Source organism: Drosophila santomea, chromosome 2L, assembly GCF_016746245.2.
Source record: "Drosophila santomea strain STO CAGO 1482 chromosome 2L, Prin_Dsan_1.1, whole genome shotgun sequence".
In the NCBI taxonomy this organism is placed as follows: Eukaryota; Metazoa; Arthropoda; class Insecta; order Diptera; family Drosophilidae; genus Drosophila; species Drosophila santomea.
The window spans coordinates 18,561,476-18,588,802 of record NC_053016.2 but is presented as its reverse complement, the minus strand read 5'-3'; the positions used below and the strand labels follow the sequence as shown (position 1 = coordinate 18,588,802).

The 27,327-nt window shown below is 47.8% G+C and overlaps 7 protein-coding genes across 13 annotated transcripts; 4 read left to right on the top strand and 3 right to left on the bottom strand.

Moving 5' to 3' along the window:
• The first annotated feature begins 345 nt into the window (after positions 1-345).
• Positions 346-8,923, top strand: LOC120455973 (DNA translocase FtsK 1). 4 transcript variants are annotated; one of them, XM_039642542.2, is made up of 2 exons: positions 346-499; positions 7,109-8,923. In XM_039642542.2, exon 2 carries the CDS (start codon positions 7,171-7,173, stop codon positions 8,524-8,526), a length of 1,356 nt encoding a protein of 451 aa, XP_039498476.1. In that variant the 5' UTR covers positions 346-499; positions 7,109-7,170; the 3' UTR covers positions 8,527-8,923. The 4 variants fall into 4 exon arrangements, with proteins under 4 accessions (XP_039498476.1, XP_039498469.1, XP_039498460.1 ...); XM_039642535.1 differs by lacking the exon at positions 346-499 and adding an exon at positions 3,365-3,454; XM_039642526.1 differs by lacking the exon at positions 346-499 and adding an exon at positions 3,387-3,484.
• An 858-nt stretch (positions 8,924-9,781) lies between these two features.
• LOC120458705 (centrosomal protein of 131 kDa) lies at positions 9,782-13,896 on the top strand. Its single transcript, XM_039646449.1, has 8 exons — positions 9,782-9,874; positions 9,941-10,162; positions 10,217-11,585; positions 11,644-11,761; positions 11,839-11,976; positions 12,035-12,455; positions 12,687-13,342; positions 13,398-13,896. The coding sequence occupies exons 1-8, from the start codon at positions 9,848-9,850 to the stop codon at positions 13,822-13,824; spliced, it is 3,378 nt and encodes a 1,125-aa protein (XP_039502383.1). The 5' UTR covers positions 9,782-9,847; the 3' UTR covers positions 13,825-13,896.
• Positions 13,897-14,073: 177 nt separating this feature from the next.
• LOC120458605 lies at positions 14,074-15,859 on the top strand. 2 transcript variants are annotated; one of them, XM_039646311.1, is made up of 9 exons: positions 14,074-14,218; positions 14,272-14,364; positions 14,413-14,522; positions 14,579-14,673; positions 14,730-14,858; positions 14,912-15,063; positions 15,120-15,264; positions 15,318-15,568; positions 15,626-15,858. In XM_039646311.1, the coding sequence occupies exons 1-9, from the start codon at positions 14,153-14,155 to the stop codon at positions 15,743-15,745; spliced, it is 1,161 nt and encodes a 386-aa protein (XP_039502245.1). In that variant the 5' UTR covers positions 14,074-14,152; the 3' UTR covers positions 15,746-15,858. The 2 variants fall into 2 exon arrangements, with proteins under 2 accessions (XP_039502245.1, XP_039502244.1); XM_039646310.1 differs by having other exon boundaries at positions 14,086-14,218; positions 14,266-14,364; positions 15,626-15,859.
• Positions 15,819-16,501, bottom strand: LOC120458606. The gene is made up of 2 exons (XM_039646313.2): positions 16,347-16,501; positions 15,819-16,280 (listed from the first exon to the last, which is right to left on the bottom strand). Exons 1-2 carry the CDS (start codon positions 16,452-16,454, stop codon positions 15,885-15,887), a joined length of 504 nt encoding a protein of 167 aa, XP_039502247.1. The 5' UTR covers positions 16,455-16,501; the 3' UTR covers positions 15,819-15,884.
• A 539-nt stretch (positions 16,502-17,040) lies between these two features.
• Positions 17,041-26,356, top strand: LOC120445831 (late embryogenesis abundant protein ECP63). 3 transcript variants are annotated; one of them, XM_039626455.1, is made up of 4 exons: positions 17,041-17,256; positions 18,170-18,181; positions 24,709-24,891; positions 25,453-26,356. In XM_039626455.1, the coding sequence occupies exons 1-4, from the start codon at positions 17,238-17,240 to the stop codon at positions 25,941-25,943; spliced, it is 705 nt and encodes a 234-aa protein (XP_039482389.1). In that variant the 5' UTR covers positions 17,041-17,237; the 3' UTR covers positions 25,944-26,356. The 3 variants fall into 3 exon arrangements, with proteins under 3 accessions (XP_039482389.1, XP_039482405.1, XP_039482397.1); XM_039626471.2 differs by lacking the exon at positions 18,170-18,181; XM_039626463.1 differs by lacking the exons at positions 17,041-17,256; positions 18,170-18,181 and adding an exon at positions 24,461-24,596.
• Positions 18,682-19,892, bottom strand: LOC120445822. Its single transcript, XM_039626445.2, has 2 exons — positions 19,691-19,892; positions 18,682-19,606 (listed from the first exon to the last, which is right to left on the bottom strand). Exons 1-2 carry the CDS (start codon positions 19,841-19,843, stop codon positions 18,779-18,781), a joined length of 981 nt encoding a protein of 326 aa, XP_039482379.1. The 5' UTR covers positions 19,844-19,892; the 3' UTR covers positions 18,682-18,778.
• LOC120445815 lies at positions 20,651-21,806 on the bottom strand. Its single transcript, XM_039626432.1, has 2 exons — positions 21,633-21,806; positions 20,651-21,534 (listed from the first exon to the last, which is right to left on the bottom strand). Exons 1-2 carry the CDS (start codon positions 21,768-21,770, stop codon positions 20,716-20,718), a joined length of 957 nt encoding a protein of 318 aa, XP_039482366.1. The 5' UTR covers positions 21,771-21,806; the 3' UTR covers positions 20,651-20,715.
• Positions 26,357-27,327: the final 971 nt, after the last annotated feature.

The following is a 27,327-nucleotide window of genomic DNA, read 5'->3' as shown; positions in this document are numbered from 1 at the left end:
AATTTAAAAACGCAAGTGTTGGAAAATGTGACCTAAGGCATAGACTTGCCGATAGGCACCTCTATGTTGTTATCGAATTCAAATGGCAGACGACACTCGGCCAAAAAGTAATTTTGTTTTTCGCTTTGTTTTGCTCGTCTTTTGTGTGTGAACTCAAAGGACAGGATTTGTTGCGTACGCACAAAAAGTGCACATTGTTGGCCTAACAAAGCGGTAAAAACTGGCGCTTTCATTCATTAAAACTGCTTTGATCGTTGCTGCCGCTTTTGGTGCTGCTGTTGGCGCAGTCGCGATCTCGAGCTCAGTCGAAAACACGTTACGCGCCTGTGCAGAGCGTTTATGCTCTATCCAAACGTTTCCGATCCCATCCGATCCGATCCAATCCGATCCAATCCGATCCGATCCCATACGAAACAAAGCCAGCAGATTCGAAAGTTTTACACCGCGTGCAGCAGAAGCAGCAGCAGCAGCAGCAAAAAAGCAATAGCAATAACCATTCGTATGCTTCGTTTGTGTGTTGAAGTTTTAATTTTTTATGCAAGGCAAACGACAGACTTTTCGGCTGGTCAACAATTTCTATTTTAATTGGCAGCAGGGCCCAGCAATTTACCATAAGCGAATGGAAAGCTGACAAAAGTCACCGACTCCGGTTTATTGTGCATAATCAAGCCAATCAATGTGTTTTCTTTCATCCATATTATTTGCCATTTCTGCCATTTGCGATTAGCCCCTCAATCACGCAGTGGCCAGAATTTGGGTTCTTTGCTCGGAGCACCAGCGACCCAATTTGTTAACTATCGCCATTATGGCATAATTGCTAGAAATGAATAAGTTTTTAACGAACTGCGTGTGCCGCTTTCGTGCGTGTCACTGTTTCCTCTTTCGCTTCTTGCTTTGTTTTCGCGCAGTGTACGCAAATTGGCAAGCGCCGTTAATTGGAAATTTTCTTTGTCAAGGTTGCGAGTCCGCAAATGCGAATCCCCATCGGAATCCGCCTTGGACTGCGACTCCGGCTCAAGTGCACGTCCGTCTGTGTTGGTCGTCAATTAGCGTGTTATTCAACCGCGCTCGCAAATAGATCATTAAAGTAAAGCACTCGACGGGGTAATTGTAATTGTAACGATGTGCAAACACCGCCTGGGCAGCTGGCAGTGGATGTATGGAGACATGGAGACATGGAGACATGGACCATGGAGTTCTGGTCTGGGTTGTGCAGTGCTGAATTCTGGACTCCCAGTAATTAGCATTGGATTGACGGCCAAAACTAGCTTCCTCCTCTAGGTTAGAAAAACAGGTCGACACTGGGGGAATATCAAAATACATATATATGTATAATGTTCTAAGCTAGTTGCATTAACCACAAAGTGATGCATTTTGAAGACTCCAACATCATTTCAGCCTTAGCCTCTGAGATTGTTGTGGGTAACTCCCGAATCGATGACCTATATCTGCTGTATTTTTCTCTGTGCCGAGTTACCAGTTTTCCAGGCTTATGATGACCGGGCAGCATGTTTGTAAATGGGGCATTCATTCCGTTTTGGGGCCAGGCCACTCCCCGCGGGCACAGGTTAAACAGCTTTTCCCCCTCCACTCACTTCGATTCCGTTCCGTTCGGTGCGGTTCAGTTCGGTTCGGTTCCGTTCAGTTCGGCTCGGGCTCAGGCTCGGATTTGAATCCACTCTGTCGCATCCCGCCGCCACTCCCTCCCGAGATTTTCACGGCCACCCGGGGGAAATGGGTCGGTCGCCTTTGCGCGGAAGCCCTCGCATTATGGCACCCACATCCACACCCATACCCACACCCACAGTCACAGTCACAGTCTGGGCCACAGAATCGTAGTCGTGTAAATGGCAAACACACTTTGCTCCCGCTATCGGCAAAATAATCAAACACACCAGCCCATAAAATTTCGGTGTTGGATGTAGTTATCACGCCGATATGGCTTCGTGTGTTGATTTCTTTCGGGGAACTCTAGTGATTATGTTTATGCGACCTTCAATTCAGGAAGCCCCTAATATGTCAAAAATCAAAGATCGGGTTTCAATAGAAGTGTATACTTGTTGATTACACCGTTTTATTTAATAATACTCTTTGAATCAAAAGGAAATACCCACCCTAAGAAACTAAACAATATTAAAAATCCCCTACCTAATGAATTTTATCTTTACTGACGTACTTGAGAACAGCCTTTGGAAAACACTGAAAGTCACGTAATAGTATAAAATATTCATTCAACATGAGATTAGATATTTACAAATTTCTATAATTATGTCAGAAATTACTTTAACTTGACAGACATGTTTCCAAATCATTAACATTTACTATCTTTATTATGCAGTAATTGTAAAAATAGCAAATTATAAGATTTCTACAAGAGGTTCTTATCTGTATTGACAGACTATATAACTAGGCTGAATTTATTTGCAAAGCATTATTTAATTCATATGGTACAATATTGATGTTATTTTTATGACGGTGGGTATGAAGTCCACATAAAACGTTTTTATTCTTTTTCGAAATCAATTTGAAAATAAAAAGTTTTTCCTGACTCATAAAGATAACTTAAATAACCTATGGGATACAATATAGTTAAATGTGAATTAATCATAAGGTAAAAATATAAATGGGATAAAATGCTTTATGGGCTTTATTGGTATACTTTGTATACTTTTTGTTAATACTCAGTTCGAAAGCCACAATAACTTTTCTATAAATAAGCCGTAGTAGCTGCTGTCGTACAGTAATCTACTTATTGAATAACCGAGTAAATAACGTAAATAGGTGCCTGGCTAAAGCAATTGGCCTGCCAAGCTGACCCATTGGGCTGAGCAAATAAACAATACGGTGAGTCAACGGCGAGTTGTACCCGTTTGCCGAGCAAATAAACAGATAATCGCGATCTTACCGCATTCACGATCAGCAGATCATGCGGCCGCAGCACGTGTAAACTGCGTAAATATTCACGGGCGCAATTAATGCCAGTTTGGTGGCTTCACTTCCATTTCGCCCGTCGGAAGTGTCCACTTTTGGGGCGCCCAAATGCTCCACTGTCCAGATGGTGCATAATCTGCCGGCAATTAAGTAATGTACACACATCACCTTCGTTTTCCGGAAGGTGCTATTCCGTGGGGGATGTTACGGCGCGCACCTTTCACGCAGGGCGCCTCCAGGGCACTTTGCTGTGGGCCACGGCTATTAAGCTCTCCAGGTGAATATCTGGCATTCGGGCCGAATTCGTATTTATTTTGCCAGCCATACAACTAGTATATGTGTGCCAGCTACACGTACACGCGCACGAGCAGAGCGATAACCGCCGACGAGCGACGACGATGTTGCGACTCCAGGCGTTCGAAGTTGCGCGTTCAGCGTTCAGGTTTCTGTTTTCAGTTTTCAGTATTCAGTTACGTTTTGGCGTTTTACGGTAACGCAGCGGACAGTTAGCCTCCAATTATAGGTGCGTCCATATCCCCCGACATTCCAGCGTGTGAGTGTGTGCCAAAATAATAGAGCGCAGTGCCGTCATATTTTCGAGAAAAACCTCCGAACGTGTAAATATCGTCTGAGCGCCTTACGATCGCTCATACGCCGCGTTGGCCGCTGCGAAAAAGCCGCTTACGCCCAACGATCGTGACTTTGACATTTGTGGCCGCTGGCCACTGTCCGCTAAATTGGCCATCTATAACGAATTGTCGCGCGTTGTCTAAAACACGTTCTTCCATATACACACCATATAAATACGGGCCCTAATCGAGGGAACTCATTCCCCGACGTGCCCCCTGCTTTCTCGGCATAACCATCGCCTCATACACATAAATCCCATAAAATAAAATGTGTATGAAAATATTTACAACTAATTATGCGGCCAGGCGGCAAAACACTCTCCGCCGCAGATCCATTGAGGTGCCTTGAACTCGGGCTCCGACTTATGGTTTTCTTCATGCCAGCCGATTTCACTTTCTTTTCGCGCTCTCTAGGGCCGTTAATCACATGATTGGGTAATACTCCAAGTGCTCCGAGTGCTCCCAGTGACCAGCTCCCAAGTTGCCAAATCGCCAGTGCAGCCTTATCGCTTCGGATTATGCTGGCCCGCTTATCAGCCCTATTTTGGCAATGCCTTTGATAAGATTACCGCTCCGACTGGCTCCCTTTCGACTGATATTTATGAGCCCGCAGAGCCGTAGCTCTTGGCCAAATCAGCCGCACCACGAGATGTTCCCAAGAGATGTAAACAGATTGCAATTGTTGTACTCGTTTCCAGTTCACACAGTGCTGACCGAGTTTGTCTGCAACCAAAACCCGCTCCATAGGGCCCCAAGCCCCAAGGCACCAGAGCCAAGGTGGATCCAAAAAGGTTCCGGAGGGGGCTGGGAATCTAATTTGATCCGTCGAGTGATAGACGCACCCAACTCACGCAGGTCCAAATCGAATTTCCAAGGCAAAGACTCTTTTATGGCCCCTGGTTTTATCTCAGCGACTCAATTCACACCCTGAATGCGAGATTCGAAGATTCAAAGAATTCGGGTGAAATGGCAAAGGAAAGTGGCCATTCCCTCGCATTGTCGGGAATTTCTTAATATCTTGCTCAGCGCATGATTTTGCTCTCGGATGAACAAAAGATGTTTTACGGTATTCAAACACTTTCGAAAAGGAAAACATTTCTATATAGCTGGGTTTCATGGTAATCATGGCTTCGTCATTCATCAACAGCTAGAATTATCAAAAATTATCAAATGCAGAAGCAACTCATGAGTAATTAATTGTTATTCAAGAGTTTAATTCAAGTGCCTTAAGAATGTTTGATATTTTTGTGATAGAAATGATATAATTTATATAATTCGTATAATTATAATTATATACTTTATTTCAACTTAAAGCTAAGAAAGGCGGAAAAGCTGCCAATAAGAATCGTTTAATATGAAAAACTTTCCGGTAAATAATGTTTCTAATTTGAATAGTAGAAAATAATTTTGCAGAATTTTTTTCTTTGCCGAGAATAAATAATACGTTTTAATTTGAAGATGAATGATGAATATATTTTGGCTGAAAACATCCCAAAAGACATTTGAGTAATGATCCCAGACGCTTAACATTTCTGATTATAAATATGCAATTTAAATATCATCCTCATAGCATCTCCTCTTCTTCTGAAGAACCCAAGCAATCGCACGATTAGCTGTTGGCAGTTCGAATTATTATGATATGGAGCAGCCAGTAGCCCCAGCCCTGGTACTCCTACTCCACTAGGTTCCGTTTCCAATGGTGTTTCACTCTCGTTCACCTTATGCAAATTGGTAACGAAAATAGCCAGCAGTGCACTTCATGCCGCGTACACAACAGCTATTTCAAGGCCAATTGCTCGATTGCCGGCTAGCCAAGTGGGAAAATAATACTCGAACAGCAAACGGAGGGCGAAAGCAAAGTATTGCTGTTCGGAACTGAGTGCCAGCGATCTGTGGCCAGAGTTTCATCCCAGTTGTGCGCAATTAGCACTCCCTCTCGGTCGGAAAAAATAGCAGAAACGAATAAAAAAGACTCGTTTGCCAGTAAGCCAGGCGGCAGAGTTGAAACACTCGAAATCCGAGACTGGGATACAAATTCGTTTTCGTTTCGCCTTTATCAGTGCCAGACATTGTTTTACTGTTTGTCATGGGGTCCAATAACAGGTTGGGGTAAAATTGTAATAAACTCTTTGGTGGGGCAGCTTGCCAGGCTGAATGAGAAGTAATTAAGTTACTGTGTCACTTTTATAATCGGGCGGAGCTATCGAGCTATCTGACTCAGTTGAAGTATCTGTAGATAATCTTAAAAGACTGCGGCGTTATTATATAAGCCTATAAATATTTCAAGGAACGACAGGCTAGCGAGATTTCCTCAGCAGTATCAGTATTCCATCCCTGCTTATTGCACATTTCTAGAGACATGTGGAGTAGACTTGCTTATCGTTAATTCTCAAAGCTAACTACACTTTCCTAATTGAACTGTTAAGTCCCAACTCGTTTCTCATATAGAACTAGATACTCAGTGCGAATCAACAGCCCCTGAGTAATCAAAAGCGAAACGGAGAGCTGACCTTTCGCGGCCAATCGAATGCGTCTGGAATTTACGAGTTGCAAGCAGGTCCGTCCATAAAGTGCAGCTCTTAATTCAATTAGCCCGTCGAAGAGCGACGGAAAATGCAAATGGAAATGGGCTGGCAATGAAAGTGCTCTGTATTCCTATCAGTTTCGATCGCAAAGTGTACGTGCGTTGGTCAACTGATGGGCTTCGGCATGGACACCAGTGTCACATGGACTTGATCGATCTGGTCCGGCGGTCGATTAGGTTTCCAGCCTAGCGCCAGTCCATTTGCTTGGACAAGCCTCGGGTATTTGAGCGTGCCATCGATCTAATTGATATTTAAGCAAGTTTAGCTCTATCAGCAATCAACCGGCATTTGTTTGGGGGCCTTACTATACCCCTGAAGACGTAGACAGAGGCTGACCCTGGAATGCTCACTGCCACTGCCACTGCCAATGGCTGGTGTTGCGTAATTACGCATACGCCATGTGAGCCAATTGCAAACTGTTTGCTTGCGAAAGTGAGTTGGCAGAACGAAGCGCTTTAATCACCAGATTGGCAAGCGATTCGAATGGCAAGCAGTAAAATATATTAACAATAGTATAAAGGTTCTTTCCCCCTTAAATTGATAAGCTGCTGAGGAAAGCCTGAAGTGAATTCCCAAGTTCGTCCGGATGCACTGACAGGCTTTCAATTATTATCCAGACTTCTGACTCATCTCTTTCATTTCAGTGGAACCTAATCAAACATTCGTAAAAGTGCCTTTTTCTGGTCAAGTGTTAGCAAAGCAAACACATATAGTTTAAGTTTTAGCATAGTTTTAAGATAGTATTCCGCTACTAACCTCAAGTCACTTTCAGCTAATCAAACAAAATTGCTGTAATTAGCCGGAGGTTTATTCGCTTTTCGTTTTACTCGGAGCTCTCTTCTCTTTCACCTCAAGTGATTATGGCCGCAAATTTGCATGATTGAATGTGAATGCGAATGATTTAATTTTTGCGCTCCCAAATGTTTTATTAATTGGCTTTGTCTTCTTCTCTTTCACCGTTAGAGTGAACAACGGAAACGGAAAGTAAAAGCCCCGATCGCGACCACATTCAAAGGCAGACAGACATGGCCGAGACAATCAACAACAAGCCGAGCATACAGATCCGGAGCGGACTGCCCTCGCCTCTGCCGGACAAGACGCCCTCGCCGGCCACCAAGCTGCTGATCAGCCACGGCAAGCCCAACTTCACCATCGCCAAGTCGCCGAAGATCGACGAGAACGGAAACGGAAACCCACTGTCCGTCCAGCCCAGCGCCAACAACAACTACAACGCCTACAAGAGCGCCAACAGCAGCGTGGCCAACAACCAGAAGTTCATAGTGGGCACCAAGTTCAACGGAGTCTTCAAGCCCTCGAATTCCCTCAATGCAAATGCCAATGGCAATGGCGCCTCGGAGACGGACAACGAGGTGGCCAAGGTCGTCCTGCGGCGCCCCAAGCTGGCGGACTCACCCCCTCCCGCCGAGGGCGAGGACGAGAACGTCCCGGAATTCATCAGGCGCCAGCGACGCATCCAGGAGCGTCTGGCCAAGGAGAACGTGCTGGACTTCGAGAGCCGGCGCAGCGGCTACTTCACGCACGTAATGATCTCGCCGGACTCGCCCAACCGCACCTCGTTCGTGGAGACCATGGCCAGTCCGGCCATAGTGCCCGCCCTCGAGATTCCCGCTCCTGTAGCCGAGAAAGTTGAGGAGGAGGAGAAGGTGGAGGTGGAGGCCCAGCCTCTGGTGGCCGCTGTCACCACCTCAGCCCTGATCACTGAACCCGAACCAGAGGCCATTGTAAGCAATGGACACGGTGAGGAGCCAAAGAACTCTGACGTGGCGGCCGAGGAGGTGGCCAAGGCCATTGAGGAGGTTAACCAGGCAGTGGCAGGAGAGGATGAGACGGAGGTAGAAGCCACTCCCGAGCCCGCTCCAGAACCTACTCCAGAGCCGGTGGCAGCCGATCGAAAGGCAGAAGCCGTGGTAGAGGAGCCCACCCAAGCCCCGGCTCCAGTGGAAGCCAAGGTGGAGGTGGTAGAGCCAGCTACCCCCGTGCAAAATGGCCAGAAGGAAGAGGAGGCTGTTCCTGCCACAAATGGCCACAAGGAAGAGGAGGCTGTTCCTGCCACCAACGGCCAGAAGGAGGAGGAGGCCATCACCATTTCGCACACCAACGGACAGAGCGGCGACGGACCCAGCATACCCACTCCGGATCCCAGTGGTGCTCTGGGAGTGAACTACGAACCCAAGACCGTGGTCAGCTTCTCGCAGGAGCTGGGAAGCGGGGAGAACAAGTATCCCGATACCGTTAAGGTGGTCAGCGAGGTGCCCGCCGAATCCAATGGGGAGCTCAAGGAACTGACCAAACTGAAGTTCGACATCCAGAGCGACGAGCAAAACGAGGTTCAGGTGACGCCCGTGCTGAGGACGGACTAGGAGATCGGCGGACCTGGATCGTGAGGAAGAGGATCAGGATCAGAATCAGGATCAGGATCAGGATCAGGATCAGGATGAGGAGTAGTGCAATTTGTTTGTTAAACAAGAAACCATCAACTATATTGTGTTGTATTTTGTGTTAGCTGCTAAGTTGATTACGAGAAATGTTGCCAAATTTAATTTTATGCTTCGCGCATCAGTCAGTATCGAGAATGGAGTTGGAGTCGGAGTCGGAGTCGGAGTCGGAGTCGGAGTCGAAATGTCCTAATCCCCCATAGAGCCACCCATGGAGGCCTGGTCCCCAAAGCGTCTTTTCGGGACTTTCTAGACCAAACTACGTGTATTGCAATAGACACCATTTGCTTTATTTAAATAAATTATTAATTAATATTGAGAACGCGGCTTTGCTTTGGGCTGGAATATTCCTCTCGGGCACTCGGGATGGTCTTCGATAAAGGTACTCCACCACAAGTGTGTATTTACTGTATTTACTTTCACGTAGAGTACCTTAACTTGTTCCACAAAGATAACACTATTTTTGTTTGCACCAGAGGCACCAATTGGCCGTGGGGATGTTGGGGGAATGCTGAAATGGCGCATTGGGCTGCGCTATTGTAAAGTCAGCACTTGATGCATAGGGAATTACCACGTTCCTCGCAAATACCCAAGATATGTTTACAATTAGTCAGGGTAATGCTCCATAAGTCGGTGCAGATACCAGATACCGCTGGCTGCCGAACGCCCCCGAAAGTGCTAAGACCACGAGCTCAGGGAGTGGTTCCTAGTCGTGGTGAATGAAAACCGAAAGTGTTTGCCGGGGTCTAGCATTGAACCCCGTGCGGTGACCTTCGCATCGATATGCTCCAGCCGCAATCAGTTGCCCTCCGTGATTAATTGCTTTGATTCCGCTGGTTTGCCCGTGTGCGATAGTCGGTGATTGATTGGGAGACACGAATAATAATAAAATAATAGTCGCGTGGAGTGGGGCCGGAGTGGTGAATCATGGAGAGGACGCGACACCTTTTCCGGCGATCGAGGGTGGGTCAGGTGGTTCAGGTGGTTGAGATAGCTTGTATGGCTCACCAGCAGGGTAACCATGTCAACTCCGACCCGCCCGCTTTTCGGGGGTTGCAGTGCTGACCAACATCTGGCCTGCTCCTGACCCTCGTGGCTAGCACATGCGTTTAATCGATATGAAAGAGGTGGCGGTTTTCCGCGTTGGCCAAAACAAACTGGAGTTAGTCCGGCTTGAAACGCAGTAGGCTATGGCAGGGCATTCAGTTCGAAAACTATCTAGATGAGTGCCTAATTCTAAGCTATTATGGATTTATGTCTTAAGGGCTCGCAGGTACGTCCATAACTACATATATATTCCACTGCTTGCGGACTATGTATTAAGAGGGGTCAACCACAGATAAACCTCGCCACACGCCAAAAAACAAAGCCCAAGCACACAAGTCGTTCGCTGACGACTCTCCACAGTCCGTGTCCCCATTTCCGGCCTCGCTCGGCCAACTTCCTGCAGCAGCGCAGTCGCTCCTCGCCTTTCCTGGGACGACCACAGTCGGCGGACCCCAAGCTCGGTCGTCGGTTGAGCACCTACTTTGGTGAGAAGGAGCTGCGCATCGGCGGAAAGGTGAGTGGACCAAGCAACCCCTTCGATGGTCGGTGTTGTAATAGCTGCTTTCAGCGACAAGTCTCCTCGAACGACCTGCTGAAATCGCTGCTGGAGGAGCCCATCAAGCGCAGCTGGCTCTGCCGCAGCACCTGCAACTCCTCCGAGTCCGACTACTCGCTCCACAAACGCACCCCCGACAGCAGCGAGGAGGGGGAGCAGTTCCTGGTCACCATGTCAGGTGGTGAGAAGGGTAAATCGTACTCCTCCTACTCCGGAACTCAGGGCCTCAGTAACGGGGCTCTTCTACAGCGCACCGCCAAGCCAGATCTTCCGGGAAGGGTGTCCTTCAGCAAGCCGAATATGCACGCGGACTTGGACTCCAGTGACTGCGATAATGACAAGCAGGAGGTGCGTCCCAGTATTTCAGCCCCGGGGCCTCTAACTCTGCCCAGTTTCCTGAGTAAGGTGGAACAGGCTGATCCCGTTGGTCAGAAGAAGTCCGTGCACTTCGGATCCACTGCCGCCGAGGGAGAAGTTCTGGCGGAGACCTACGAGTACCCAAAGTGTCCTTCGGAGAACTGTACGTGCAGCACGCGATCCTCTTCCACCACAAGCACCAATGAGGCATCGGCATCGGAGGTTAAGTGTGCCTGCGATGCGCCTAGCTGCCGGTATGTGGAGTCCTCCAAACTGGTGGGGCAACCCAACCCCACTCCCACTCTCCCAAAGGCCCCCTCATCGGAGCTAGATGTAATAAGGGAGTACAAACAGGCTGTGGAGGGCGTTCAGGTGGTCAAGAACCACTTGGGAACTGACAACTATCTGGACAAGTACGCTTCTCCCACTAAGGAGAAGCAGAACAATCTGTCCGAGACCAAGAACATGGCCACCTCCCCTTCCTCTGTCAACAACGGTGCCACCTCCTACAGAACAGGGGCAAACCCAAGAAACTTCGGGGCTGAGAATAATTTTTTGCCAGCGGTGCAGGATGATAGGAGGTCCTTTGGGCACGGCAGCTCCGACGCCGTCATTAATAACTACCTGAAGGTGGCCTCGACACCCCCTTTTGTGGGTAAGAAAAAGGAGAACGTAAAGCCCGCCAGTGCAGATCCCATTGCCAGGTCCACCAAATCCAAGGTGACCAAGTCCACAACCAATCCAGCTCCTTTGGGTAAGCTGAAGAAGGCCATCAGTGTGGGCAGCCTGCGGGAGGAGCGGAAACTCTCGGAGTACAATCTCGACAAGGTGGACAGCTGGATGAGCATGCAGGATCAGAAGCAATTCGATAACAAGCACAAGCAGGGACTGGTAGACCTGGACGAGGCACAGGACAATGATAGCGCCTCACAATTGTCCCTGAAGTCGAATGAGGACTCCAGGGATTCGACATATGATGAAATAGTGTCTGTCATCAAGGAAATCGAAGAGGACAAGAAAAGGGGTAAATTACCGACTTGGACCTTCCGTGAAGCGTTCTTCATATTTGGTTTCTATGGCAGACAACTTTTCCGAGCGAATCCCCAGCGAACTGAACCTGAAACTAGATTCCCGCTGCGACACTGCCGACACAGGTACGGTGAGTGAAGGAGCAGTTCCCGAGAGTGGAGATAAGTACAAGTAAGTAAATATGACTTACCATGTGGCTGTCTACCCACTAATACTCACTACCCACTACTCACTACAACACTTAACAGGGACATCCTGGCCTACCTGAACAATGTGGAGAGTAGTTGCGACAAGACGCTGATGGAAACCCGTCGTTCCATACCGGATAGCAATCGATCGGAGGTGGAGTTCGTCGTGGAGCCTGATGTCACCGACGAGGTGCCCAAGTGGGTGAAGTCTCTTGGGTTCCCTAGAAGCTCATAACTAACTGCCCCTTCCATCCAGGCTATCTGAGTTGCTGATGCTGCCCAACCACCAGCTTGCCAGGAGGGTCATTGCCCTGAGCTTGCGGGCCAATGAGTTGGCCAATGCTATCCACATGTCCAAGGAGCACGTCTTCCAGTTGCGTGGCGAAAAGCAGAAGAGCCTGCGCGCCGAAAAGTCCACCGCCGCCGCCAAACTGCGTGATCAGAAGAAGCACTATGAGGAAGTGGTTACCCGGCACCAAGCATTCATCGAGCAGCTGCTCAAGGACAAGGGCTCCCTCTGCGAAAAGGTGGCGGCCCTCACGCGTCGCCTGGAGAGCCAGAACCAGGCCTGGGAGCACCGGTTGGAAACTGAGCTGGCCAGGACCAAGGAGACCACTATGGCGGGCGAAAAGATCCGGCGAGAGCGATGGGTGCGCGAGAACACCAAGAAGATTAAGGTTCGTTATAGAAATGAACCATAGAAGAGGAGTAGCATTATGATCACGATTGTTGTTAGCTTTCAATGCAGCGCAGAGAAAGAATGGCTCGGGAATATTCCACCATTGGATCAGTAATCATTATTATAATATATTATTAGAGCTATAAAACTAAAACTAAGATGGGGTCCAGAAGATTAGAAGAGTTACATAGCAATATATCAATAATCCCCCATTAAATTTGTTTCAAAGGAACTTACGGTTAAAGGCCTGGAGGCGGAGATCAACAAGATGAACTGCGACCACCAACGTGAGGTGACCGAGCTGAAGCGCACCCACCAGATGCAGTTGCTAGACGCCTTGGAGGAGGCACGAACGAAACACGAGCAGATCGAGACCAGCATCCGTGAGAGCTGCGCCCAGGATCGAGAGGCCATTATCGAGAAGGAGCGAACTGCCATCCGGGAGCGGTCCGAGCGCCAGCTGGAGGAGGAGCAGAGGACGCAGGCGGAACAGCGCCAGAAGCTGACGGAGGAGTTCGCCGCGGAGCGGGAGCGCCTGCAGACGGAGTTACGGCAGCGGGAGAATGACCACCAAGCCAGAAGGCAAGAGGCTCTGCGGGAACAGGAGCAGGAGCTGGAGCAGGCCAAGTTCGAAATGCAGGAACGGATGGCCAAGCAGGAGGAGAAGTACCAGAACCGCATCAACACCATTGAGCAGCAGTACCAAGCGGACTTTGAGCTGTGGAAGTCGGAGCACGAGAACAAGACCAAGTTGGCCCAGGCGGAGAAGGAGAACGCCATAAGGCAACACTACCGGGCGGAGAGAGATCGCCAGCTTGACGAACTGGTGGTGCGGATGGAGGCCGACGCACTGCAGCACAGTGAGGAGCACGAGCTAAAGATGAAGTGAGTATATGCTGGCCAAATGATATGAGTACCCTGCTAAGCACATCCTTTTCAGTCGCCTCAAGGAGAAGTACGAGAAGGATTTGGTTCTGGCCGAAAGCGTGGAGAAGTCGCTGCGGGAGAAGTACGCGGAGACCCGCGGCAAATTGGCGGAGGCGGATGCCCAGGTGCGGAACAGCCAGGCGGAGGTGAAGCAGCTGCAGCTGGAGCTGAGCCACAGCAAGAAGATGTGCGGCGACACCCTCATGGAGCGGGACAGACTGCGGGATAACCTCAACGCGGACATTCAGAGCGAGTTGGGAGTGCTAAACGAACGCCACAAGCAGGAGATGGAGCAGCTTCAAAAACGCGTTCACCAGACCATCCAGCGACAGGAGGAGACCATTGAGATCCTGAAAGGCGACAACGATGCCCTCAGACAGCAGTGCTTGAAGCTTAACGCTGTCATACGACAGCAGCGCAAGGATTACTGTGTTAAATAGACCGTTAATCGAAATAGGTTTATGGAACCTCCAAGCAAAATAATATTAGGGAAACTTAATAAATGAGTGACAACAGGCTTAAATATGATTTCATAAAATATAAGATATTTATAAAAATACATTTTGCAATTTAAACATGGGTTTAAATAATTGTAACGGCTACTTTGTGCTCCTTACGAAATCGATAGGCGTGCCATAACTTATCGATTTCCCTCAAAGCGATGTGGTATTTTTAACCGCATGAGCGGAGGCAACACTGCACGCGGGCCAACAAAAACAATATAGGTGCATTTTGAATGTTTTTACATTTTTTACAACAAAGCGCAAAATGGAAGATCTGCTGGAAAATAGAAGATTTACAAATATCGGCAATAGCTTTGGCTTTGTTTGCAGGGTAGGTAACTCAATCTACACAATCAATGAGTTAATTTTAATCGCAAGTCGCAGATAATAGAAAAGCAGTGCGGAATTCAACAACTCGGATCTCTGGAAAAATACGAATTTGCCGAGCTCCTGAAGATTCTGAATGGCACAGAAAAGGTGAGTGGATTGTATATAAGTTATTAGTAACAACACCTTTTTGTGCAGTTTCTGGCCTCCAAGTTCTTCTGCCAACTGCCAGCGAATGTCGGCAGCTTTCGTGTGCTTCGCCAGCTGCAGGAACTCAGAATCCTGACGGCCACAGAATACATCTTCAGGTGGGTTGGAAGCTACTGGATGAGGGCACCCCATTTATCCGTAACTGAATTCACAGCAAGGAGCACTCCGATCAACTGCAGGTGGACTTGATCATATTCCTGGAATCCGAGTTCGAACTCCTCGCCAATGTTTTCTTGTCGGCGGCTTATGGTTGGTTTCCCTGACTCTGCCTGATTTCCCTTTTAAAATGATTTATACACCCTCAGATGTCGACTCTGCGATGAAGCTCACCCTGATACTGACCACCGCTTTAGGGAATCTCTATTCCGGCCTTGTGGGCAATCCCAAAATATGCAGTTTGGAATATGTGGAGTTCTTGCGCAAAACCCTGCCAGGTGTTTTCTTGTACTGCATTGCTTCATATGTAACTAAACGTGAACCCCCTCAGATGAAGCGCTAAATGTGTGTGTGAGCATGCATTTAGGTACCCTGCTGGACCTTCACCGATCGGAAAATGTCGGCGAGGCATTCGCCAGCTTTAGCGCCTGGATAAATGAGGGCGTCGACGAACTAACCTTTGTAAAGCACCTTTGCGACAAGGTAATATTTTCCTGAAAGGGGCTACGTATGTTGTGTTAAATGAATCTTACTTGCAGCTGTTTGTTGGCCATCACGAGGCAGCCCTTCAATACCTATTCAAACAGTCAAACACGGACAACTTCAACCAGTGGAAGTTCTACCTGATACTGGTACAATCCATCGCCAGTGCAGCCAATCCTGAAACCACCACATACATTAAAAGTATATTGCTTTCTGTAGTCTAAAACCCAGGCAACGTTTCCCGTTCCTTGCAGAGTATCTGAAAAACAGACTTCTGCAAACTGCATCCATGGCCTCCATGCAGTCCTTGCTTCATTTGCTGCTGACTGCAAGAGCTGCTTCTGCCTCAACCATGAATGTTCAGATGAATCTGGACAACTATGCGAAGTGGTACAAGCAGAACATTGGTGAAATGACGTACATACTGGGCCCGGAAAAGTTTCAGGCAGTGCTAAGGCTCTTGGAGGAGTCGTTACCTTACGAAAAGGAGTTGCAATACCTGGAGGTGAGACAAAATCTAAATAATTTGATGAAAGTGTACTTATTGATTACTTTCCACCAGATTCATGTGTCAATTGCCATTTCACCTGGTGGACGTCTGGTGCAGGCCTACAAAACAAAGTGCAGGGCTCATGCAGCTCAACTGAAATCGGCAGCAAAGCGAAAGGCTTCCACAGACTAGTGGTACTAGTACTAGGAAAGTCAACTTCACCGAATATCCTTCGTTTTATAACTGCACTGAACACTGCAACTTATTTAAGTAAATTATGGTGATGCCTGTCAAAACACAGTTTATTTATTTGCCTGCAGTAAACTATAGGTTAGTAGGCCACAATTTCTTGTTGCTCTTCGGTTATAACACATTTTGAATCTCCATGTTTCATGCTAACTCCATCGCATTCGTCGGTTTTACTGCAGATGAATCTTTTGTGCTCGTGACAGCTTGCGGACTCGAATTTGAAAAAGTCTTGCTGGTGCTTAACATAGGCGCATCCTTCATTGTTCACGAGCTTGGAGTTGAGTGGGGAGTACTCAATGGACTTGTTGTTTGACACGTATCTGAAGTTGGGCTTTTCATGTGCATTCAGTCCAAACCAGTACTCGTGCTCTTCGTTGTCCATTTTAGTATTCATTTGGATCAGGGTAACTTCGGTGTCCAGATTGGCCAAACACATGTGCAGCTTTTTGCAGATGGCCAGGGCACCAAACCAAGTAGCCTATATTGGATATTTTGTATATTTTCCTAACTGCTAGCGCTGAAGACTTTAATGAAGTGTGCTTACTGTTTTCTCACTGAAATAAAGGCATATTCCCTTTGCATTCGCCTCATCAGTGCGTAAAAGCAGCAGCAAAATTTGAAGACAGCTAAGAATCCTAAGCACTTGACCCATTGTGTTCGGTTTGTTGTACTCAGTAGAACTGTTGGATTTCGAAAGTGGCTTAACCTGTATAGCCCGCTAATGTCGTTAAACCATGGCGCAATCAATTGAGGTTGGTGGTAATCTACTTTTCTTATTTTCTTTGCTTTTGCCTGAGGCCTGTACCCCATGAAGAAACAAATTGCTAACTTAGAATTTAAATATTTAGTTTAATTCCCCGCTTATTCATTATTTTTTTCAAAACTACAAAGCTGAAACAGTTCTTTTGCTTGAACAAAGTTGGCAGCACCGAACAAGTGCACCTCGACTCTCGGTTTTCGAAATAAGGCGCCATCTAGTGGCCAATTTAATTTAAAATGAAATCACCCAAAGAAGAGAGAAAAAACAAGCTGCTTCAAAATTTCTCTTTTTTCATTTCAAATTTTACGCTCTTCTTGCGTGGACTGCGCTGCTACTGTTATTGTGCTGCTAATCAACAGTTATCCAGTTTTTATCTGCTATCTGAGCAGAAAGTCTACACTCACATAATTCTGTTGGCAATTTACTCGACTTCTGCTAATGCCATGTTACTTTTTAGTAGTATTCCTCGACTTTATATTTATACGTTTCTGTGCTCTCGACGCAGTCGGACGTTTAAAAATAAACGCGCTCCACCAGAAATACCAAGTCCGCTGAACGCAAATAAATCTGAACGCATTCGAATTCCATCCGATCAAACGCAGAACCCGAAAATCAGCATCAGCAGCAGTTCAGTTCTTCGACTCCAACGGCCGAGAAAAACCCGACAGTTTCAGAATGTTCAGCTCGATTTCAGGTAAAACAAAAGCCAAGTCGTTGTTGTGAAAGTTTCGAAATTAGAAATCTTGGGTCTAGCATACGTATTACGTATGTATGCTCGTATGTGTATCCGATACATCCAGCTACACGGATGATATACATATGTATGTATGTGCAGTGAGTGGGTTAATCGCGGTCAGCATATAACCCAGTGGAGGACTCCAGTGGCAGTTACATCATCACCAGGGCGGCCAGGAGGCGGAGTTAGAGTCGGAGTCGGAGTCGGAGTCGGATAGTTGGAGCAGCTGGCCACCCGGGACTTGGATCCGCGGTCGGGTGGGGTTGTTCGATCCGATACGGGTAGCAATGGCTACAACCTAATTATCCGGCTCCGCTGGCTTGGCTCTGGTGATGGTGATGATTGTGGCGATGGCGGTGATGACGACGACATGGATGATACGTAAGCCAATTATGGCGCAGTTATATGTAGCTCCAAATGGACTACGAGTTGCCGTTCTCGCTGGCCCATCCCATCCCATCCCATCCCATCCAACACCCACACCCAAAGCCAAAACGATGATACGTATATAATTATAGCTGCCCAGATACACACTAAGCAACACGAATCTGAGGCATATATACTTTGTATCTTCGGGGTTGTGCTGTTGGTTTGGTTTGGTTTGCTTGGGGCTCTGGCCCACTTATGCTTCTGGAAGTGGGTGCAAAGCCCCAGAGTTCCATCATCCAGCTCCGCTTCCGATCTCCGATCTCCGATCTCCGATCTCCGTCTCCGCAATCCTCCGGCAATAGAAGCCACTTGAGCACCGCGTGGTCAAGCATGGGCACTTGAGATGGGCACTTTGGTTCTATTATACGGACTATATGTAAATTGTATTCATAACATGCTTTTCAATATTATCTGTTATCTGTTCCCAATCAATGCCAAACAGATGCATCGAAATGTAAGTAACCCCGAGTGGTGAACTTTCCACTGAACTAGAATTACCTTGATAATCTGATAATCTGATAACCTGATAGTGTTACTCAGACATTCAACATTTCAACATTTCAACATTTAGTAGCTGCATCTTTTTCCTACTCAGCACTTTGATCTTCTATGTTTAGCTTGCCTTGGGACTATCACCTAGAAAGCTAGACGAAACCATCTTTCAGAAATTTTTATGTTTTAATACGTTTTTAATTTCCACTTAAAGTTTGGTTTAAAAGAGCGTTTCCTAAAATGAAGAGGTTTCTGCGGAGAGTTTGAAAGCATGTTTCTTAAAAAGGAAGAAAATAATGGTGTAAAATACCAAATTCGTAATAATGGCATTACTTGAATAGTACTTTATACAGGAACAAGCCGGTGTTTTATTCCAGTATATCATTCTCATTAATGTATATCATTTCAATGCCATTGGGAAACTACTTCTAATAACTTGAATGGACTGAAGCCCAATGGATCTTCATGTGGTTAAAACTCAACTTTATTTGGTGAAAGCTCAAACATTACTCGATTCCCTAGATGTCTATTGGTGCGCCCGGTTGGTGGGTTGGTGCGATCAGGCCGGCGGAGCAGGTGCAGGTGTGGCCCCGCCTTCCGGAGCTGCCGGTGCAGGAGTGGCGCCCTCGGCGGCTGGAGCTCCTTCCGCTGGGGCACCTGCCGCCGGAGTGGCCGCATCCGGGGCGGGCGTGGCTGCTCCAGCGCCTTCTGCCGCCGTGGAGGCACTCGCACCCCCGCCTGGCGGCACCGTCTGGGCCTCCTCGGCGTTGGTGGCCCCCGCGTTTCCCATGCCGTTCTCGAACACCGGCTCCGTGGTGCCACCACCATCACCTCCAGACGGCGCGCCCTCCGTTTTCTTCTCCTCCGAGACCCCGATCTCCGTTGAATTCGAATTGTCAGCTGGCCGTGAATCGCTCTCCAAACTTTGCTCTTTGATCCCCGCCTCCTGCTTCTCCTTCTTGCCGGCGTCGTGGTGGAAGTGGTGCAAGTGCTCGTGGCTGTGCTTCTGCCCATCCCCGCTGTCCGCCGCGGGCACAGCGCACTTGAGCTGGTTCTGCTCGCAGATGAAGTACTTCTTCTCCTGGCAGTTCACGTCCAGGACGACGGTCACGTTGGGCCGGATCCTGATCTCCAGGCAGTCGTCCAGGTTGGAGCGCTGAGTCGGCTCCACTATGGGGGAGACGCCCATGTAGCGCACCAGTTTCCCGTTGCTGATGTACTTGAAGCGGCCCTCCGACTGCAGGTCGTTGCCTCCGAACCAGAAGTCGTCGTATCCCAGCTGCGACGTCATGTAGTGGACCACCGCGTTGAAGTCCTCCACGGTGGACACGTCGGCCAGGTTGAGGCCCTTGCGCAGGCAGTTGTTCTGGGCCCCGAACCAGTTGATCTGCCAATACATTTCAAGCGAAATATCGTTATTTTGCGACTCTGTGGTGATAGCTTTGGTGGCACTAAAGAAGGGCTATCCCACCTTTTTGACGCCCACATAGAAGCACTTTCCGTTCAGCTCCTTGAGATAGGGCTTACCACAAGGACCCTTGTCCTTGGCCTTCTTGCCCTGCTTCTTTCCGCAGCCGGAATGGACCGCCATCAAGGCCAGAATCACTATCGGTAGGATCCTCATGGCTGCCAGCAAAACTGAGGCACCTGTCCAGCCAAACTGTAGGCATGCGTGCCGCCCCCTGTTCTATATATACCCTTTCGTGGGCGTGGCATCTGCATTATCGGGCAGTGACCAATTTGCATTAGCGAAGCAAGCAGAGCACCCTTATCGCCGGGTAGAGTGCATCAAATTGATGAATATTGATTGGACATGGTGATGCCCGGGGGTTGCTGCTTCTGTCGGTGGTTTCTCGGTCACCATCAGTGCCCAAACTATGCTGGTACTGGTCGGACTTCCCTCTCGGATGAAGAAGTGCACGGACTCACTGCCATCTGAAGAGGGTTCAACAAATGAAGCAATTGTATTCAATTGTATTGTATTCAGGTTGCTCTGGGACTCAATTACTGTCCGATTAAATGGTCAATCGGGGACCTCCGACTTGAAGTTATTCCACATAATACTAAGCAACATTACAGCGATTTTATGACTGTTCCAACATCTGCGTCCCTGAAATGAAAGTCTCCGTTAAGTTCACTTTAATCTAAGCTACTCAATTGATCAAATATTCGAATATTTAAATATTCATCAAAATAAGTTCTCATAGAACTAACTTTCCATTCAAGAAACTGATATGGATCGCTGCATACCCATAATACCTAACACATTTACGATTTTTCCACATTCCCATTGGCTTATTTGAAAGATAGAACCTTTTTCGATTGACATTTATTTAAACTTGGCATAATCATAATTTGGCGTATCTGTAATTTCATTGATGTACCCAAGTCGCCGACCGGCAGTTGAGTTTGAATATGTGAAAACAACTGGTAATATTATTGCTGTCTTTTATTTCGAATCGATAGTTGCGGCTTTCAGCTGGGAAGTTGTGCAGATCAGGCTGCTGGCGGCGCCGGAGTCTCGGCTGCTGCGGCGGCGGGGGGTTCTGCTCCTGGAGCGGGTGTGGCTGCTCCTTCGGCGGCAGGAGTGGCTGCTCCCTCGGCAGCTGGAGCTGCGCCGGCGGGGGTGCCTCCCTCTGCTGCTGGAGAAGCTGCTCCTTCTGCAGCGCCGGGGGCAGCAGTTGCTCCTGGCTCGCCAGCTTCGCCAACGGGCTTTGTTTCCTCCGCTCCCGGAGGCACCGAGACGCCATTCTGATCCAGTTGGTCGTCATCCGGGACGTCGAGCGCCACGGCTGCATCCTCGGAGTCCGGCTCCGGCTGCTCCGCTGAGCCACTGGCGATGGGGTCCTGGCGGTCGTGGTCCCCCTCCTCCTCCTCCACCTCGCCGTCGCCACTCTCGCCAATGTCGTGGTGGAAGTGATGCAAGTGCTCGTGGCTGTGGTGCTTCGGCTTCTTGCCGCCGTCCGAGTCCTGGCAGTAGCGCTCCGAGCAGATGAAGTACTGCCGCTCGTGGCAGTTGTCCGCCGACACCATGTTGATCTCGGAGCGGATCCTCACCTCCAGGCAGTCGTCGCACTCGGAGTGCTCCAGGGGCAGCACGTTGCTGTAGTTGCTGTAGTAGCGCACCAGCCGTCCGCTGCTGATGTACTGGAAGCGACCCTCGTGGTACAGATCGTTGCCCCCAAACCAGAAGTCCTCCGTGTTGCCCAGGCCACTCAGGAACCCGATGGCTCCGTCGAAGTCCCTTTGGTTGCTCAAGTCCGCCAGGGTCAGGCCCTTGCGTAGGCAGTTGTTCAGGGCGCCGAACCAGTTCATCTCAATGGGGTAATAACAGATCGTATTAATATCATATTATCTATCTACACGTATGAGTCGTTCGCTCACAGGTGATCGAAGCTGCGACCAAAGCTCACCTTCTTCACCGAAAAGTAGTAGCACTTGCCGTTGATCCTGCGCAGATAGCGACGCGGGCAGGGCGGTCCCGATCCCAGGAGCTCGCCCCGCGGCAGGATGCTCAGCAGGGCCACGAGTGCAGTCAGGAGATGCTTCATTTCGCTCGCTTCCGCCGGTGCACAGTGAGCCGGCTCCGATCGCCTCCTGTACTTATATCCTCCGCTGGCCAGCAGTGCGCCCAATCGATTTGGAGCCCGTTGGAGGTGGAGCGGCATCTTCGGCGGCGTGGCCAATTCAATTACGAGTCCATGCCTCCGGAATGCCCACGCCAAGCCAATGTCGTGGGCTAATTTGGTCACCCGCCAGTGGGTCAGGTTTAGGGTCATTCAATTTAATTGGCTATTAGATACACTTGAAGAAAACGAGCTGGAACGTGGCGGGGGTGCTGTAATTGCCAGTAATGTTAACCCTCTAAGTTCCTTGATTCCAGTTCATCGTCGTAATAATGTGCATTGTCATTCAATGTACTCTAAATATAAATATCAAAGAAACTTAAATAGATGAGTTGGACCCTTCTGAATATAAAGTCATATGAAGTTTATATGGTTCTGAGATAAGGAAAAGACCTTAGAAACTTCTGAGTATAAGCTTCTAGTGCTTCCTTCATCAGGAGTAGGAGTTGGATAAGCAGGCGTCTTCTGCAAAAGTGATTAGATTAGATGGACTTAAAGTAGAGTTTGTTCTCCTTAAATAAACTTTTGAGCCTGACTTGTCCTGCCTTCAATTTGTGGCTGCAAAAGTGAGCTAATTGCTGGCTAAGAACTCACCTCCAAACGCTTGGCATCATGTTCTCTGATTCGATCGACTCCAGTGACTTCATTCGTAGCCATTAGCATAGCCCGCCCCAAAGGGCTAGATGTCTGACCCGGCCTTGTCCTCCCCGATTATTGATTTACCTGGCAGGGTCGTGACATCAGCCAGCGGATTGTCCGTGGCCAGGACACGAGTCCCTTCCCCTCTGGCCACCTCCTCTGTTGCCAGCTGACTCAGACGACCTTCGGCCGGATGACGATTCGCCGGGGGCCAAAACAATTTCGATTCGTGGGGCGTGTGAGTGCCACGCCACCCTTTCTGCCACGCGCGGCTCTCACTTACATATGTATATAGTTCTAGTTCTCTGGTATATTATATCTCGATTGTGCTGTTGTATCCCACATGACATCATCAGCAACAACAAATGGGGCAACGGAGGGAAGAGCGGCCACAGTAGCTCCATCGATTCATCACGGATTGTAGCTCTTTTGGGCATCCAGAACTGGTTTGGAACGTGAGTCGCCAGACCTCAAATCGCAGTTACTCATAGATATTCATTCCCTGCCTGTGTGTAGTATGTGTGTGTGTGTGTCAGTTCCGAGCTGGGCTCAAGCTACAGGTTTTGCTCTATTCAGAGGCTTCGGCGCATTATCTGAGCTGCGAGTGCGACATCGACAAAAACAAATCAGAAAACAAAATCACAATCTAAAAGCAACCAAACCAAAACAAAAACAGAAACAGAAACAGAATCGACGCCAGAGGCTGTGAGAGTCTGGGCTCATTGTGTTGCCTTCTGGCCATGCTTCTAAGCCGGTTTCCAGTATTGACCACAAGCTGCCACAGTTTCGGGTTGAGAGTGAAGAACAAAATGCGTCTTATTACGCAAATGCCTCAAATGGGGCTGATGCCTTAGGAATTCCGCGTGTGTTAGCCATTAAGTTATATCCAAAGGATTTGGAGGGGAATACTAAACACTACAGTTGCCCTATTCGTATCGTAGCTACCTTTTTAGTAACTTATCATAAGGTTTAACAACGTATAGATGACGCCAGATATGCGAATGTGTTTTAAGTGTCTTTTAATACGATTTTAATTTCGAAAACAGCACACAGCAAATATTTTTAGCAATGCATGATTCCCCTCTATTCATACATATAGCTGGTATTGTACAGTGTAGATTGCACGATTCCTTCCGCTTAAATTGCTAGATTCTAGATTGCTGAGCAAGTTCAATGCCACATATGTACATTTCTTATCCATTAGCGTTTGAAATGATTGAATTCCTTTTATTCAGCTTGTTTTCTGGAGCAGTAAACGTAATTTCAACTCCTCAGCCGAGCCCACACATTCCCTAATCTCGATGGCCAGAAATATTAGAATAGAAACCATTATTTTCGCACAATTTTGGCCCATTAAATGCGAAACGAAATTGATCGAAACTAAATTATTTGGAAGTGAGTCGAGTGGAGGGACCATTAGAGTATCTTTGGGATTATGGCGAGAACCGAGTCGGAATAAACACATTCCCGATCACAATCAGAAAGCGTGAATAAACCGCACCATTATGACATCACATACGCCGAATAATTTGAATACTTGCGCTTTGTTTGCCTCACTCGCATACATATATTACAAAGAAATTCCTCGGCCATTTCCGCCCGTTTCCGATTCGTCCGTTTCGCCCAACCGATTCGCACCCGGTTCCGAGTTGCGAGTTCGTAAACTATAGTGGCACAATGTTTCTATTCGAGAGGGCGCACACGTCACTCCAAATGAATGCAAAGCTGGCGCTCGTTAATTATTGTATTCTATTAATGCGAATATTGCGAATTACGAATATAAGTCTGAGCGGGCAGAGTGCCTCAAATTTTAAGGCTGACGCCATGGGGCTGGCGATCACGATTTCAGCAGCCCCTAGTTGCGCAGTTTCTATTGATGCTATTTATAGGAAAGTGTCCCCGTCTAATCGATTCGATGTAGTCATGTAAATAGTTCATGCTCCAGCTGCTTTGTTTATGTTTCGGCAATTACCTGTCTGGAATTTGGAATCTGGAATCTCAAACCTCATCCCGCTGATTGCAATCAGGCTATAAATTATCATTGGCGCCAGGCCAGAGCTTAGTTAGCATTCAGAGGGCCAGTCAGCATGTTTCCCAGTCGCCAGAACCAAAGTAATCCCACCCAGCCACCTACACCTACTCCTCCACCTTCACCTCCACCTCCACCTCCACCTCCACCTCCAGCTTAAGCAGGATCTACAATGCACTCCTTTTCAATCCGCAGCTTCGTTGAAGAACTTCGGCGACAAGACCGCCAATCTCTTCAGCAAGAAGAAGGATGAGGCCGAGAAGCTGGCCAACGAGAAGGCCGCCGAGGCCCAGAAGCTAGCCGAGGAGCAGGCCAAGAAGGTGGGCCAGTCCGTCCAGCAGACCAAGGGCGAGGCCGAGCAGCTGGCCGCCAGCACGGGTGAGTAGCGAGATTCGGAAAAGTGGAGCGGAGAAAGAAATATCTATAAGGTTTTCCATCTACAAGATGTCTTACAACTGCAATCGGCTTTGAAGTTGTGTTTCTAAAGTTGTACAAAATCTTCCATTTTCTAAAATACTTTTAAACATTCTTTCAAAAAACAACTGAATGAGGCTCGTTTGAGATAACTTCCAAAATCAGCTATCAGTTCTTGCTAAAAGTGTTAGCTCATTAGCATTCCATTTCCAATTTATCTGATACGCAAATCTTTTTAGCATTTCAAACACAAGAGCTCATAATAAATGGGTTTCTTTAGTAACGCATTGACGTAATACTTGTTTCCAAGGAAAAGTTTCGCCTTTTCGAAAACATCTCATAATAAATATTGAAATATTTCAATGATTGTGAAAACAATTTAATGTGATGGAGATTTATAACTACAGAGAACATCTCTGCTTGCTTAAACTACAACCTTCCCATTCGATAGATATGCAGATCTCTAGGTCCACTTTTTCAGTATATTTCAAAGCAGTTCCAACTAATATCATTCTTTTCAAACAGCCAAGGAAGCAGCTGCCCTGGCCACCGCCGAGGCCCAGAAGGCGGGTCAGGCGATCGACCAGGGCGTGAACCGTGCCGCCGGAGCCGTGAACCAGGGCAAGCAGGCGGTGGACAACACGGTGGCGCAGGCGGCGGCCGTGGCCCAGAACTCCAAGCAGGTGGCGGCCAACGTGGCGGAGGCCTCCCAGCGAGCGGCCGCCAATGCGGTGGACCAGACCAAGAAGGCGGCCAACGACGCCATCAACAAGAGCGTGAAGGCCGCCGAGACCGTGGCGGACCAGAAGCTGAAGCAGGCGGAGGGCGCCATCGACGGGGCTCTGAAGCAGACCAGCCAGACGGTGGACCAGAAGCTGCAGGAGGCCAACCAGTACGTCGACCAGAAGCGCCAGTCCGTCGAGAAGACCGTCCAGGATGCGGCCGGACAGGCCCAGGAGTCCGCCGGCCAGCAGGCCAACGCCCTGCTGGGCAAGCTGCATCTGGGCCAGAAGTAAGGGAGTCTGCCTTAGAAATGTGTTGATGTGAAAATGCTTTGGATACAAAAACAGAAGGGAATTGCTTCAATGTAACGAGTGCCAGTAATGTGATTGCTAAATCCTCAATTGAATATACATATATATACACTTATTTTTGGTACATAAGTATCGCGCGGGAGGATTGTTTTGCAGCCGCTGCTTTTGATGTGAGCATTTCAGCACATCTCTGTCCGTTCAATGTGTAATTAACCCATGCGATCCTATCTGTTCTTCTTCGGTCGACTTTTGTTACTTTGAGGCATTTGATATTTTGTATACAGCTGCGCCGAGTATGCTTTTAATATACGTATATTCTGTTTATGTAGAAATGTATGATTATGATTATGTACCTTTTAACTCTTGCACAATACATTGCAAATGTGTTTTTAATATATCGGACTCGAATGAGCATTGTGGTCTTTGAATTGGGGGGTGCACTGTAGCACTGTGCTACAGTGCAGCTTATTATAATGTTCGAGGATACTGATGCAGTGTTTATTATATGAATACTTCAGCATTCATTTCCACAATTCAGTTTGAATTGAGCGCCAAAAGTAATGTATTGAAAAAGGTAATCTGGCCACACTGTATTTACAAGCGGATAAAGCGCCATCTACATGTGAGCTAAGCACTTCCAATGGTTTGAAAACAGGGAATCCAAGTGTTTGTGTTTTCTGCCTTTTTCCGTTTGATTTAAAAGAGAAAACAGATTATTCCAAGTCTCAAAAAAGGTATTAGGTAATAACAACAGAATACTTGATATATTTATTTGGGTTTACTATTGAATTACACACCTAACATGAAATTGGTGGTTCAGAAAATAATGTTCTCTTTTGACTTATTTTGAAGAAATACTCGTGAGTATATTTCAGTTATATACAATACCTTTAATGAAGGCCATAATTTACTAGGAAATCTCAGGTGTACAATCACACCCAAAAATGGTAACATTTATTTTAGGTTCTAAGACAAAGAGGCGGTTTTTCGACTATCATTTCCCCCTTCCACTTCCTGCAGAACCTTTTCAATACAGAACCTTTCACAGATCCAAAGTTCGCAGAAATGTGGACCCTGGAGTTGGAAGGATCCTTACAAATAGACCGAGGCATGCAGAAATCTGCTAATAGAGGAGCTCGTATTGTGTACTGCTACATGTCAGGGAACTTTTCGTCGAACAGAAGCCGAAAGTTGTGTTAGCTTTTAATTATGTGAAAAGTTTGTTGTGGCTATCAAGTGACCCGGTGCATTGCAACGTCGATTCAAAGGGACAAGGACCAAAGGACGAAAGGACCAAAGGAATGTGTAGAAAGTATTGGCAGCAAAGTGCTGACATAAATTCAGGAAGGAGCGATTTTTAATTTCA